The sequence below is a fragment of the Tachypleus tridentatus genome, unplaced genomic scaffold, assembly GCF_004210375.1.
Source record: "Tachypleus tridentatus isolate NWPU-2018 unplaced genomic scaffold, ASM421037v1 Hic_cluster_1, whole genome shotgun sequence".
Taxonomy (NCBI): domain Eukaryota; kingdom Metazoa; phylum Arthropoda; class Merostomata; order Xiphosura; family Limulidae; genus Tachypleus; species Tachypleus tridentatus.
In genome coordinates, this window is record NW_027467777.1 from 21066289 (window position 1) to 21083093 (window position 16805).

Sequence of the window (16805 nt, forward strand, 5' to 3'; positions counted from 1 at the left end):
AGCACAAAGCTGCACAACGGGCGATCTGTGCCGTACCCACAAATGATACGAAATCCTAAATTTTAGTTTTGCGAGCCTTCAGACTTATCAGTGAGCCAATGTGGGGTTCATGCACAGAAATGAAGCCCTTTTGCTCATACTGCAGAGAAAACAAAGTTTTCGTAGATAAAATGACCCACAAAAACTATATATTCCTTGAGTTCACAGCATTTAATGGTAAGCAACAAAACTGATGTTTCAGGTTTTTATGGGCCACTGGTAATTTTATTAGAAGTTAGAACGATTTAAAGCAATAAAACGTTGAATTTTTATCAAATATTTCCATCTAAATTTCAACAAGTACACAAACAGTGTTAATTAATGTTTGTTTTTATTTCCAAATAAACCTTATTACATAGACGTCTTCGAGAATGGAACTGAATACCAGACATCATTACATGAAAACTGTCTCATAACTTAATTACAATATATTTAAATGTGAAAATTATAAACTTTTGGAATTGTAAACAACTTGAAGGATTTCTAGTTTATTAACATAATTTTAAGATCTTGTTCAACCACCAGGGAAATAAACACTTAACACAAGGGCCTAGTAATTAATCTTAAAATTATTTCAGTTGCTAACTACATGTTTATATTTACATATATAAAAAAACTGACTTATATTCCATTTCTCAAAACTTTACTTTCATATAAACATAAGTTTTCTATTCCATATAAATCTTCGTACACTATTTTTATTTCAGGTAAGTTCATACATCCTACCTAAAATAAATTTACACGTCCTAAGTTGGGATATAAACAGATGTTTTAATATCAAAAGATGTATGTCATATTTCAGATAGATGTATACACTTTAATTTGGGATACATTTTTGTACTGTTTGACCATTTTGGATTGTAATGAAATATCTTGTAGAATCAATATATTTAGCATAAAAGTACAACTAAAGAGACCCAGACAAACATGTATTTAATAAGTAACTTACTGACCAGAAATATCATCATATCTTTATCACAGCATAACTACCCAGATAGTCCAGTTTTTCAACAGTTCCTACAAGTTGTAACAATTTTATCCTGTAGTGTATAGCAAACCTTCAAATATTCATGTAACTGATACTCAGAACCATCGGTATTCAGTAAGACTCCAGAACTAAGATACCAGATGATGGTGAAACCACGGTTATATTAAATGAGGTATTTGTATAAATGCACAGTTTTCTAGTTTCTTTCAATTCTTGAGATATTTAATTCAAATACCACACTTTTTCAATAGTCTTGGGCTACAGATTCTACATTCCAGTAACTTAAGAAAGTCCAGAAATGGATCATTTTATCATTACATCTGCCAACACCGATAACATTTCCTAATTATATGTACAAAACTTGCTATAAAAGTACAATCTACATCACAATTTATGTGCTTAAGATGATTGTCAGCCAATGAACAACTGGTTTAAATGACCTTTCAACAAACCACTTAGTTGAAAATTTATTTGTGTCTTAAGTAATGTGTATAATACCAGTCTGTAAATGGTAACTTGCCATAAACTTCACAAAACAACTGGTTACCTTGAGCAGATTTGTGTCATATGTGTAATTCGTTTACTCCACTTAAATAGAACATTTTACAACCTTACTACTGAACATTCCCAGAAAATAATACAGCTAGAAACATGAAAATGAAACAATAACCTTTTCATATCTGTGTCAGAACAACAATAGGGAAATAACTCCAAAACCAAACAGGCAGAAAAAATGTTTAAATACAAAACAAAGTACACAAAAACAATGTGTTAAACATAGCACAAAGTACAGAAAAACAACGAGTTGATTGTATAATAAACTACATAAAAACAATGTGTTAAGTGTATAATAAACTACATAAAAACAATGTGTTAAGTGTATAATAAACTACATAAAAACAATGTGTTAACTGTATAATAAACTACATAAAAACAATGTGTTAAGTGTATAATAAACTACATAAAAACAATGTGTTAAGTGTACAATAAACTACATAAAAACAATGTGTTAAGTGTACAATAAACTACATAAAAACAATGTGTTAAGTGTACAATAAACTACATAAAAACAATGTGTTAAGTGTACAATAAAGCACACAAAGCCATGTGTTAAGTGTACAATAAAGCACACAAAGCAATGTGTTAAGTGTACAATAAAGCACACAAAGCTATGTGTTAAGTGTACAATAAAGCACACAAAGCTATGTGTTAAGTGTACAATAAAGCACACAAAGCTATGTGTTAAGTGTACAATAAAGCACACAAAGCTATGTGTTAACTCCATACTTTAGGTAATAAGAATATCTTTACCCCCTATGAACATCACCAACCCAATGCTAATATCTACAGTAAATATATTTCACATGTGTTTAAACACAGTTGACTGGTGTTTCTCAAGAGAAGTATATTAAAAATAACAACATTAAAACATTATACACCAAAACAATTGCTAGCAAACATTTTTTGAAATTTACTATCAAATACCTCTTACCTCAATAAAAGTTTGGAATTTTTTAACCCAGTTTAAAATTCTTGACGACGTTAACCTGAAGATGACCTAGGAAGGTCGAGACATTGTTCTATCAATACAACTGTTAATACCCACAGAGACTGTTCTGAGATACACTTTAAAACTGACTTATATTTTTCTTCACACTCTAGAATGATTGTACTTCACTCAGCTGGTATAAAAATTAACACACACACCACATCTGGATTCAGAAAATATTAGATTATCATAACGTAAAAAGGCTTCACACTTCTGCAAACAGTAAACTATCATAGATCAAATAAATCTATGTTTGGTACATTCGTTAGAAGACTTGAACTAATTAATTTTAACTAAAATCTATATTTATTCTTCTTTTTGATAAAATCACAAACAGGACTACTGACAGACATTTAACTAAATCATATTTTAGTTATCTTTACAAATATAATCCCCAAGTAATATTCAATAAAAGAGAAATCCTACACAACAAATACCATACTTATATATATATTTTACATATGATTCAAAATGGTGAATAAATAGTCTTTAATAATGAATAGATAAAATTCAAAGAACAAATTAAAATAGATAACAATATCAATCTATTTAAAACACATTTATCAAGTTTTTTTTCAAAGCCCAAACATACTGGCATTAAAAACATCAAATATTTATATACAGTGTGAATATAACACAAGGGAAACTTACTCCAACTAGCTACTGTATGTACTATTGTTGTAGCTTTCCAAAACTAGTAACTTCAAGTAACTATGGTAGTAACTTAGCAGTACAAAAGTTACACCAAATTACTAGCAAGCTACTTAGACAAAGTCATGAACAGATCATTTTAAAAGGATCGTAGCATCTGAACAAAACTGGAGTAGTCGTATATCCAGTGGAAGTGAAGGAGAAAACAAAACCGGAGTAGTCGTATATCAAGTGGAAGTGAAGGAGAAAACAAAACCGGAGTAGTCGTATATGAAGTGGAAGTGAAGGAGAAAACAAAACCAGAGTAGTCGTATATCAAGTGGAAGTGAAGGAGAAAACAAAACCGGAGTAGTCATGTATCAAGTGGAAGTGAAGAACAGAACAAAACCGGAGTAGTCATGTATCAAGTGGAAGTGAAGAACAGAACAGAACAAAACCAAAAGTAGTTGTGTATCAACTGGAAGTGAAGAACAGAACAAAACCAAAAGTAGTTGTGTATCAACTGGAAGTGAGGAACAGAACAAAACCAGAGTAGTCCTGTATTGTCTCCTTACAGTGACTTTAAACATCACGTGGTGGTGATAAAAGACAAGACGATGAAGTAATTCTTTACAGAGATTTTCACCATCACTTGCTGAAAGGATGCATCACATATTTGTCCAACAACATACCTGATAAAGAAGTGAAAGAGACTAAAATGTTTATTTGAATCAAATAAAATGTTTGCTATATACACACAGGACACTTTTTATATACCCAGACAGCAATGTTTCTCCAGGGTGTTCGGAAAGTCACTATGCAGTATTATAACAGCATTCATTCAGTCTATTTCAAGCCAGCAACTAATAGCGGTGTTTAGAAACAAAGAAGGATCCAAGCCTGTATTGATGTCAACGGGGGTCACTTTCAACATTGTTTATAAATGTCATTCATATTTACCTCCTGTATTCTATATTGAAACATGTTTGTTAATAAATATATAACTGCACAGTGACTTTCCGAACACCCTGTATAACACACAATCTAAAACTGCAATGCTTGTCCTGTGAAAAATGCGACTAAATCCATACCGTACAACATGTATTGAAAAGACTGGACTAAAAGTTATCAAAGGACAGATATAAGTGTATGTGATGTTTCTGTGATCTAACAAAATAATGCTAAAGAAGATATCAAACTATCAGACCTTAAAACTATACACAACTTTCAGAATACACCAAAGATCTAATGTTTCAAGTATTCTCAACACAAAATAACAAGATTTTAACTGAAGTATAAAAATATAAAGGTTCACGTTCTGTCATAAGTTTTTCTTTGGTTCTAACTCATATTTTAACATGAACTTCTCTAACTTGTTATAAAACACCTTCTCATCAGAAATGTGTTATTTTTATTTAAAGGTTTGTAGTTCTAGATAATAATACTTTAAGACTTAAAAACATAACCAAGTATGCTTATTTTGAATAAAGCTTCTTATGAAAGTTTACTTTACACTAGTTTTGTTAATTAAAACTATGGTCTAATTCATGCTGTACCAGTAACCTATGACAAGTAAAATGGACAGTTATTGGAATTCCTTTACTTTTGGGAAAACCATAACTATAAAATCTAATCAGGAACTTAGAAACAACTTTCAGTATACTGGACAAACTGAATAGGACAATGGGAAAATCTGAAACTTACTGGCCTTACGACAATGGACTTGTCACAGTAAAACTAGCCTTTACCTCAGCTGAACAAAATGCCAGATTTTAAGTAACATAAGTAACTAGGGTGTGCTGATTAATAATATTTAGTTTCTATGCTATAAAATTAAACAAATATTACAAGTGATATACCATACAAGGTCTCACATCAAGTTGTATGTACGTGTAACAGTGTTACATTAAGAATGCACAGTGAAAGACAGATTAACAAAAATTCCTTTATAAAACATGTGGTACCACATTAAATCAAACTATTTTTCAATCTTAACGACAGTCACCATACACACCTCATCAATAACAGTAATATGTTGAAGCATCAAACTCTCTCTCACACAGATTTAATCAAACCAATACAAGCATTACTAGTGTTTAAAACACATCTCTCTCTACTGTCACAGTCATAAAACACATCTCTCTACTGTCACAGTCAAAGCCAGAAGCACAAGACTAGTACTTCATTTTACCACAACAAATTTCTCTGAACAATTGAGAGAAGAAACTTGAATTGTGAAGTGACGAATAACAAAGCCCAGGACAGAGAGATCATTGTTCACTCTGCATCATCAAGTGTACAAGATCTTCAAGTCCTTGACGAATCCCTTCATCACTACCAAGATAAAAAAAGGTTTTAGTATCCATTTCCTTCCTTGTAAAACTCCTTGAAGGAATTCTTCCATCTAAATATGAAAAACAGAAAATATATCAAATTATCTTTCAACAACCATTTTTAATGAGGTTTAAGCTCTGCTTCTACTATGGAACATATCGTTTCTATAACAACAAAGAAATTTATTAATCTGCCTTACTAAGCCAAACTTTAATTGACTATGTATTGTTCTTATCCTATCTCTCTTTCAACAACAGCTTAGTAGTACTGGACAAGCAAGCAGGACACTGTGAAAATCTATGAACATTAACCAGAACAGAGCCGTAACTTTATTTACGGACATTCAGATTACAGATAACAGTTTACGATCAACCTTCCACAAGTCCAAACTTTCCTGAATAAAACATACGAATCTCCTGAAATTCTGTATCCATAGAATAAGTTTTTTTTTGTTCTTTAACCACAAAGTAATACAAAAAAATCTCCGTTTCTTACCCACCATATGAATCAAACCCCAATTTTAAAATTATAAATATTTAAAAAATGTTCTTGAGCTACCAATTAGAACAATTAGTATGGAAGATAAATTATTTCAAAAATCATTTTTGTCATAATCATGCTATGTATGCAGACACGTGTGTGTGTTTTGGTTTTATTGTTAAATAACAGAATTTCTTGTCAACACATAAAATTAAGACTTTAAGACTTCTAGCAATTACCTCTTTAAAGGTCCTACATTCTGGCTTGTCCATATGTGTAACAATAATAAGACATGGTAAACCTTTCAATGCTGTATCAGTAAGTACAGCTTTCATAACTTCCATGGAGAGACATTGTTCTTCTTCGTTAGCTGACCCGTTGACCACGAACACAACACCATGTTGACCTTGAAAGTATTTGTTCCAAAATATCTTCACCTCTTCTGTTCCTGTACGGATATATAACTATGTATATATATATATACTTAATACACTATATAACTATGTATATATACTTAAAACACTATACAACTATGTATATATACTTAAAACACTATACAACTATGTATATATACTTAAAACACTATATAACTATGTATATATACTTAATACACTAAACTTTTAAACACTGTAAAACTTCAAAACAACCAAGAAAAGGTTGTTTCTTACATATACAGACAACCCTTTCAACTCTATGTATTAAAATTTCTAAAGTTCAATATACCACATCGATAAAGTCATACACATTGTTTTCATCAAAATCACATACCTTACTTTTATCTACACACATTTCATACTTTTTTAAAATTAAATTATACACTTCAGGTCAAATAAATCACATATCTGTGGATTACATCAACACACACACATTTCATGTTCTTTTAATTATACATACCACATACTTCAGGTCAAATAAATCACTATCTATGGATTACATCAACACACACACATGTCATGTTCTTTTAATTATACATGCCACACACTTCAGGTCAAATAAATCACATATCTGTGGATTACATCAACACACACACACGTCATGTTCTTTTAATTATACATACCACATACTTCAGGTCAAATAAATCACTATCTGTGAATTACATCAACACACACACACACATGTCATGTTCTTTAAATTATACATGCCACATACTTCAGGTCAAATAAATCACTATCTGTGGATTACATCAACATACACACATTTCATGTTCTTTAAATTATACATACCACACACTTCAGGTCAAATAAATCACATGTCTGTGAATTACATCAACACACACACACACACACACATACGTCATGTTCTTTAAATTATACATGCCACACACTTCAGGTCAAATAAATCACATATCTGTGGATTACATAAACACACACACACATTTCATGTTCTTTAAATTATACATGCCACATACTTCAGGTAAAATAAATCACATATCTGTGGATTACATAAACACACACACACACACATACACACACGTCATGTTCTTTAAATTATACATACCACATACTTCAGGTCAAATAAATCACTATCTGTGGATTACATCAACACACACACATTTCATCTTCTTTAAATTATACATACCACATACTTCAGGTCAAATAAATCACATATCTGTGAATTACATCAACACACACACATTTCATGTTCTTTTAATTATACATACCACATACTTCAGGTCAAATAAATCACATATCTGTGGATTACATCAACACACACACACACATGTCATGTTCTTTAAATTATACATACCACATACTTCAGGTCAAATAAATCACATATCTGTGGATTACATCAACACACACACACACATGTCATGTTCTTTAAATTATACATACCACATACTTCTGGTCAAATAAATCACTATCTGTGGATTACATCAACATACACACATTTCATGTTCTTTAAATTATACATACCACACACTTCAGGTCAAATAAATCACATGTCTGTGAATTACATCAACACACACACACACACATGTCATGTTCTTTAAATTATACATGCCACACACTTCAGGTCAAATAAATCACATATCTGTGGATTACATCAACACACACACATATCATGTTCTTTAAATTATACATACCACACACTTCAGGTCAAATAAATCACATATCTATGGATTACATCAACACACACACATATCATGTTCTTTTAATTATACATACCACATACTTCAGGTCAAATAAATCACATATCTGTGGATTACATAAACACACACACACACATACACACACGTCATGTTCTTTAAATTATACATACCACATACTTCAGGTCAAATAAATCACTATTTGTGGATTACACCAACACACACACATTTCATGTTCTTTTAATTATACATACCACACACTTCAGGTCAAATAAATCACTATCTGTGGATTACATCAACACACACACACGTCATGTTCTTTTAATTATACATACCACATACTTCAGGTCAAATAAATCACTATCTGTGAATTACATCAACACACAAACACACATGTCATGTTCTTTAAATTATACATACCACATACTTCAGGTCAAATAAATCACTATCTGTGGATTACATCAACACACACACATTTCATGTTCTTTAAATTATACATACCACATACTTCAGGTCAAATAAATCACATGTCTGTGAATTACATCAACACACACACATTTCATGTTCTTTAAATTATACATACCACATACTTCAGGTCAAATAAATCACATGTCTGTGAATTACATCAACACACACACACATGTCATGTTCTTTAAATTATACATGCCACACACTTCAGGTCAAATAAATCACATATCTGTGGATTACATAAACACACACACACATTTCATGTTCTTTAAATTATACATGCCACATACTTCAGGTAAAATAAATCACATATCTGTGGATTACATAAACACACACACATTTCATGTTCTTTAAATTATACATACCACACACTTCAGGTCAAATAAATCACATATCTATGGATTACATCAACACACACACATTTCATGTTCTTTTAATTATACATACCACATACTTCAGGTCAAATAAATAACATATCTGTGGATTACATAAACACACACACACACACATACACACACGTCATGTTCTTTAAATTATACATACCACATACTTCAGGTCAAATAAATCACTATCTGTGGATTACATCAACACACACACATTTCATGTTCTTTAAATTATACATACCACATACTTCAGGTCAAATAAATCACATGTCTGTGAATTACATCAACACACACACATTTCATGTTCTTTTAATTATACATACCACATACTTCAGGTCAAATAAATCACATATCTGTGGATTACATCAACACACACACACACATGTCATGTTCTTTAAATTATACATACCACATACTTCTGGTCAAATAAATCACATATCTGTGGATTATATCAACACACACACATTTCATGTTCTTTTAATTATACATACCACATACTTCAGGTCAAATAAATCACTATCTATGGATTACATCAACACACACACGTCATGTTCTTTTAATTATACATGCCACACACTTCAGGTCAAATAAATCACATATCTGTGGATTACATCAACACACACACACGTCATGTTCTTTTAATTATACATACCACATACTTCAGGTCAAATAAATCACTATCTGTGAATTACATCAACACACACACACACGTCATGTTCTTTAAATTATACATACCACATACTTCAGGTCAAATAAATCACATGTCTGTGAATTACATCAACACACACACATTTCATGTTCTTTAAATTATACATACCACACACTTCAGGTCAAATAAATCACATATCTATGGATTACATCAACACACACACATATGTTCTTTTAATTATACATACCACATACTTCAGGTCAAATAAATCACATATCTGTGGATTACATAAACACACACACACACACACGTCATGTTCTTTAAATTATACATACCACATACTTCAGGTCAAATAAATCACATATCTGTGGATTACATCAACACACACACACGTCATGTTCTTTTAATTATACATACCACATACTTCAGGTCAAATAAATCACTATCTGTGAATTACATCAACACACACACACACATGTCATGTTCTTTAAATTATACATACCACATACTTCAGGTCAAATAAATCACTATCTGTGGATTACATCAACACACACACATTTCATGTTCTTTAAATTATACATACCACATACTTCAGGTCAAATAAATCACATGTCTGTGAATTACATCAACACACACACATTTCATGTTCTTTAAATTATACATACCACATACTTCAGGTCAAATAAATCACATGTCTGTGAATTACATCAACACACACACACATTTCATGTTCTTTAAATTATACATACCACACACTTCAGGTCAAATAAATCACATATCTGTGGATTACATCAACACACACACATTTCATGTTCTTTAAATTATACATACCACATACTTCAGGTCAAATAAATCACATATCTGTGGATTACATCAACACACACACATTTCATGTTCTTATAATTATACATACCACATACTTCAGGTCAAATAAATCACTATCTATGGATTACATCAACACACACACATTTTATGTTCTTTTAATTATACATGCCACATACTTCAGGTCAAATAAATCACATATCTGTGGATTACATCAACACACACACATTTCATGTTCTTTTAACTATACATACCACATACTTCAGGTCAAATAAATCACTATCTATAGATCACATTTAAATCTTCAAAGGCAAACAGAAATCTTCTAAACTTAACAAGTAAATATAATTTTGCAAAACATCTTGCTCAGACTGTTAAACATTCAAATCATAAGTTTAATTTTTTAATTTGTATTAATCAGATATTAGTAACAGCTTCTGTTTCACATTTTAAAACTTTAACTTGTCATTTCAAAACGTGATCATGTGTAATGTTGTTTTTTAATTAAACACAGACCTACACAAAGTGGCATCAAAACCAGGTTTTTAGTATTGCAAATCTGCAGACATACAGCTGTGCCACTTGGGGTTGAGGGGTAGGGGCTATGTGTAATGTAAGTTAACCCTGACCTAACCCTAAATGAACACCCCTCATTTTGTTTCAGAACAGTCACACAAAAAATCTTAGTTTTTGATTTGATTTTAATTAAAATATTTTATTTACAACAACTTTCATGGTGTGAACACCTTTGATGGCACAGCATGGTTATAATAAACTGCATTTTCCATAACATAAATTCTTGAACTCTATATTTTATATTCAGTCATTCAGAATTTTTTCTTAAAAGTATTTCAAACATACTATGTCCCCCATTGATGCTGCTAAAATGTCTTCCTCAATACCAGAGATCACAGTCAAATTGGACATTAATAACAGTCAGGACATTTTTATACAAGTGCTAATGGATCATATAAATAAAGAACGTGATATCTAAAAATGTAATAAAACCCGACACAAATAGAGAATGTGGTATTTAAAAATGTAATAAAACCAGACAAAAATAGAGAATGTGGTATTTAAAAATGTAATAAAACCTGATCCAAATAGAGAACGTAGTGTTTAAAAGTGCAATAAAACCTAACAATATTGTCTTTAAAAACAATTTTGTTTACTGTTTTTTTGAAATATACGAAAAAAAGTATGTTAGAAATAGCAATATAAGCACAACTTCTCACACACGGAAGCCAAAATGTTAAATTTGGTAAGATGAGTACATTAATTAATTTCAAATTTCAGGTTATCCTACACATTACGAGTGTGAGATAAACCTACTAACAAGGAACCAATGAGCTTTTGTGTTATCTTTTTGTGTTGGTTATCCTACCAAAATGTTCATTTGGTAAGATGAGTACATTAATTATTTTCAAATTTTAGGTTATCCTACACATTACGAGTGTGAGATAAACCTACTAACAAGGAACCAATGAGTTTTTGTGTTTCATATCAACTGTATCCACACACAAGATTTTAATACAAAGCAACTAACTTTTAAAAACCATCTTTTAAGTTTACTTGTTTGTTAATATGTATATCTTACCACCAAGCTCTTTAATGTTTATAGTGGTTTCCAACACTGGTAGAGTTTTAATATTGAAACCTGAAACAAAACATTACCAATGCATCAACAAACTCATTCATATTTTAAATACTAATAATTTTGTGAAGGGGTTAAAAAAGTATTTTTTTCTAAGCAACAAACAATATCTACTTATGTAGATATGTACAGAAGTGTGCATCGACACACACATTACAAAAACTACTTACTTCGGTCAATCTGTAATATTAATGAAATAACGAATAATGCAACATGTCAAAATCTTCCTTCACAGATTTCACACAATAAACACCTTTTACATCAACAGCAAACCAAAATGAAAAGTAGGATTTAATACTGCATTAATTGACTGATTAGTGCCATGGTTATTTATTATTACAACTCAATTAATCAAATAAATATTGTCATTATGATAACATGAATCATTAGAATAAACACAAACAGTAATAACGAGAAATATTAACACTGAGTTGTTCATATTCATGACATTAATGAATTTCATGATAACTTTAATTAACTGGTTAAATGTATATGTCATCCTTAATTGTTCAGCTCTAATCACCACAAAGAATAACACTTGAAATGCTTAGACAACTGTGTAAATGATACGTCACCAGTTGTTGGCTCGATGTTCTCTGTGGATTCTCCAACTAAGGATGCTAACACTGTTGACTTTCCCACACCTTTCAAACCTAAACATAAAACTTCATACTGCTCTTTAGCAACAACTTGTGATTTCTGACAGTGCATCCACTGGCAACACTAAAAATAATATACAAAAAACTTTGTTTATCAAATATTATAATTTACTTTCACCTATCCAATCTAACAATAACAACTTATAGATTTATACAAAACATACATAATGTTTTAGCAGTTCTATCCTTCAACAGAATTCTAAACACATATATACTTGTATTTGATTTTTTTTACCCATTAATTACTGAATTAGTTGTAAAAAATTTTCATTGCAACTACATCTTGGGTGCTTAACATCAATTGACATATTTGTTGCCCTAATTTCAAGCATTTACAAGAAAAGAGGAACAATCAGAAAAATAACTTGGACCCTTAAGTACAGACTCCAATTCATTCATACAAGATCTGTATGACGTTTAATGTTTCAGATTCATTACACCAAACAATCATAACATTACAATCATAACCTCACACTACATGTGGTTGTTACATCATCTTTATTTTCACACTCACCTGACATCATTTGAAGATACTCACCATCAAATTATTTTACTTAAAAACTTCTGAAAAGAAATAGTCCAGAAAAACTTTTATGTTGCTCAGAAGCTAATTGTATTGTTTCACCAAACTAGTACCAAGGTTAGAGTAAAACTTGTGTGCATGCTTAAATATAACAAAATCACAGATCAGAGTTGAAGAATGAGTGATGTGTTAATTTTTTTCAAAAATCCAAATGTTATAATTATATGTACTATCATGAATTGTTTTTCTTTAATGAAATTTATAAAGAAATACTTAACATTTGTCTATCATTACAGTCAACTTTTGAACACATTCTATTACAATGTTACCTATGTTTATATGAATTATAATATCAACTCATTACTCTAAATACTAACTGTACTTTCAGAAACAAATATTTTTATAGTTTCAAAAATAATTATATAGTAACTACATTAAAATAAACTTATAATTACAGAAATAAAAACTGTCTTAACTGGATGCACATCTTAAACTTATGCTGTCAATTTCTCAAGTTACCTCAATAAAATCATTTCTTCAATATCCTTTTTTCTAATTAAGAAACATCTTATTCCAACACCATAAGGTTACCTTAGAACCTATCATGTCATCCTCCAATGAAACCTTCCCAATAACTTCCTTTCTTAGAAATGTAGACAAAAACTGTGTATGGTCTTCCAACTGAGGCTTAATTACCAAACTGCATTAAGACAGTCACCTCTGTTGATTTGTCATCAATGTTTAATTAAGTACAGTATCTGTACAGACAATCACCTCTGTTGATTTGTTATTAATGTTTAATTAAGTACAGCATCTGTATAGACAGTCACCTCTGTTGATTTGTTATTAATGTTTAATTAAGTACAGCATCTGTATAGACAATCAATGTTTAATTAAGTACAGCATCTGTATAGACAAGTCACCTCTGTTGATTTGTTATTAATGTTTAATTAAGTACCTCTGTTGATTTGTTATTAATGTTTAATTAAGTACAGCATCTGTATAGACAATCACCTCTGTTGATTTGTTATTAATGTTTAATTTAGTACAGCATCTGTATAGACAATCACCTCTGTTGATTTGTTATTAATGTTTAATTAAGTACAGCATCTGTATAGACAATCACCTCTGTTGATTTGTTATTAATGTTTAATTTAGTACAGCATCTGTATAGACAATCACCTCTGTTGATTTGTTATTAATGTTTAATTAAGTACAATCACCTCTGTTGATTTGTTATTAATGTTTAATTAAGTACAGCATCTGTATAGACAGTCACCTCACCTCTGTTGATTTGTTATTAATGTTTAATTAAGTACAGCATCTGTATAGACAGTCACCTCTGTTGATTTCTTATTAATGTTTAATTAAATACAGCATCTGTATAAACAGTCACCTCTGTTGATTTGTTATTAATGTTTAATTAAGTACAGCATCTGTATAGACAGTCACCTCTGTTGATTTGTTATTAATGTTTAATTAAGTACAGCATCTGTATAGACAGTCACCTCTGTTGATTTGTTATTAATGTTTAATTAAGTACAATCTGTATAAACATTTGTAATTAAGTTTAATTAAGTACAGCATCTGTATAGACAGTCACCTCTGTTGATTTGTTATTAATGTTTAATTAAGTACAGCATCTGTATAGACAATCACCTCTGTTGATTTGTTATCAATGTTTAATTAAGTACAGCATCTGTATAGACAATCACCTCTGTTGATTTATCATCAATGTTTAATTACACAGACTATAAAATTCTATTAGCTCTACTATTATCACTTCAAAACTGCTTAGACAGTTAGAGTGACTTATTTTTCATCTTGAGCTATGTTAACATAACGAGTTACTATCTATATGAAATGTGTGTTTCAAATTATAACCCAAATCACTTAACTTGAAGTGCAGGATATAAAACTCACCACAGAACAATAAACATGTAATTAAACTTATGATAGCCCAAACACATTAACCACAGGAAAAACAATAGAATTATGGAAAAAACAAAACACAAGATAACTATTATTATTCACTTTCAGCTGATGTTTTCTTTTTATATTAATATTTCATATATTTACCAAGTCTTATTATTGGTATATATGAAAATATAACACACAAAAGTCACATCATGTCATCCTGAGATTATTCTGTTAATGATAGAATTTCTTAAATAAACACAAATATTCATCTTCACTGTACTGCTGTACCACTTCTACATTTCAGCTTCTATTTTGACTAACATTCTACATTAGCTTGTTAATCAGACATTTCTCATGAACAAAAAATGAGAAATTGTAGGTTCACCTACCTTACTTAGTCCAATACAGCATGAAGCAAGTCCAAGCTGTATATCGCTCACCTACCTTATTTAGTCCAATACAGCATGAAACAAGTCCAAGCTGTATACTTTCTAAGAAGCCTGGTGTCATGTAGAGTTTGGATGTATGATTCTTCACAAACAACCAAATTATGGCATGGACAAACCAAGTCGCCCACAGCAGAAATAAGCATTATCAAGAACAGATTTTGTACCTACATCATGTCTTCTTCACTGAAATTCATATTTTGGAATAGAAAAGGAATAAAGTATATAACAAGCAACTGTCATGCAGAAAAATACAATTATAGCCTTAACCTTTATTATTTTCAGTATATACTCAATAACAAACATATTTTTATAAATGATTAATTGCTCTGTTATAAATGTCTGGCCACATTTCTTTTATTTATCAAAAACTAAGTATGATAACAAAACGTTTTATTAAACATATGACCCAAGGGATATACAGATGCACAAATGAAAAACATAGTCCAACAATTACTCATAGATTCAAAAAAATCCTTGTCCAACTTACCTGTACACAACTGGTTATTAATATTTATTTTATATGGCAAATTTTATTATTTTATCATAAATCAAATTTAAATCCAACATATCAAAATTCATAACAAGTTAATTTACAAAAGTCAAAGCAAATTCCATTCGAATTGTTGTTATCTCAACTCCTTCGTTACTTATTACAACAACCGTTTTTAAAAACTTCATGATGTTACACTAATTAATCTGTTGTTTTTAGAAGACAAGACGCTGAATTATTTCTATGGTTAACTATATAACTTACTTCTAGTATCAAATGAACATTCAATGATTCATTCATAAGATACAGATTTTTTCATGGCCATCTACTCCTTCCTGCATTAACAATAACAGCTTCAACACTACACTACTAATAGCGAATCAGGCCTAATAATAATACTTTATTAAAAGCACTATATTACTAGTCATACTTTTCAATGAAAGGTTGAAAAAAGACAGAATATATTATTTATTAATATTATCCGACCTTAATCAAAAAGACAATTTGCCCAAGAATACAACGTTATCGAAAAATCATTATGGAATCAATGCATGTCCGAAATGTAACTGGTCCATCTAAGAGCAATAATATAATGTTAATGAGTCTAATTTTTTTTAATATAATTAATCATCTTATAACAAATCCTTCTTTTATATATAACAAGCTTGTCATTTTTATAACA

General features: G+C 30.3%; 1 protein-coding gene across 5 annotated transcripts; it reads right to left on the reverse strand.

Annotated features, from left to right (window-relative positions):
* Positions 1–351: 351 nt before the first annotated feature.
* LOC143241772 (ADP-ribosylation factor-like protein 15) lies at positions 352–16569 on the reverse strand. Of its 5 annotated transcripts, XM_076484999.1 has the most exons (6): positions 16388–16567; positions 15629–15816; positions 12658–12805; positions 12026–12085; positions 6260–6468; positions 352–5610 (listed from the first exon to the last, which is right to left on the reverse strand). In XM_076484999.1, the coding sequence occupies exons 2-6, from the start codon at positions 15692–15694 to the stop codon at positions 5497–5499; spliced, it is 597 nt and encodes a 198-aa protein (XP_076341114.1). In that variant the 5' UTR covers positions 15695–15816; positions 16388–16567; the 3' UTR covers positions 352–5496. The 5 variants fall into 5 exon arrangements, with proteins under 5 accessions (XP_076341114.1, XP_076341115.1, XP_076341118.1 ...); XM_076485000.1 differs by lacking the exon at positions 12026–12085 and having other exon boundaries at positions 16388–16569; XM_076485003.1 differs by lacking the exon at positions 16388–16567 and having other exon boundaries at positions 15574–15658.
* Between the last annotated feature and the right edge of the window lie 236 nt (positions 16570–16805).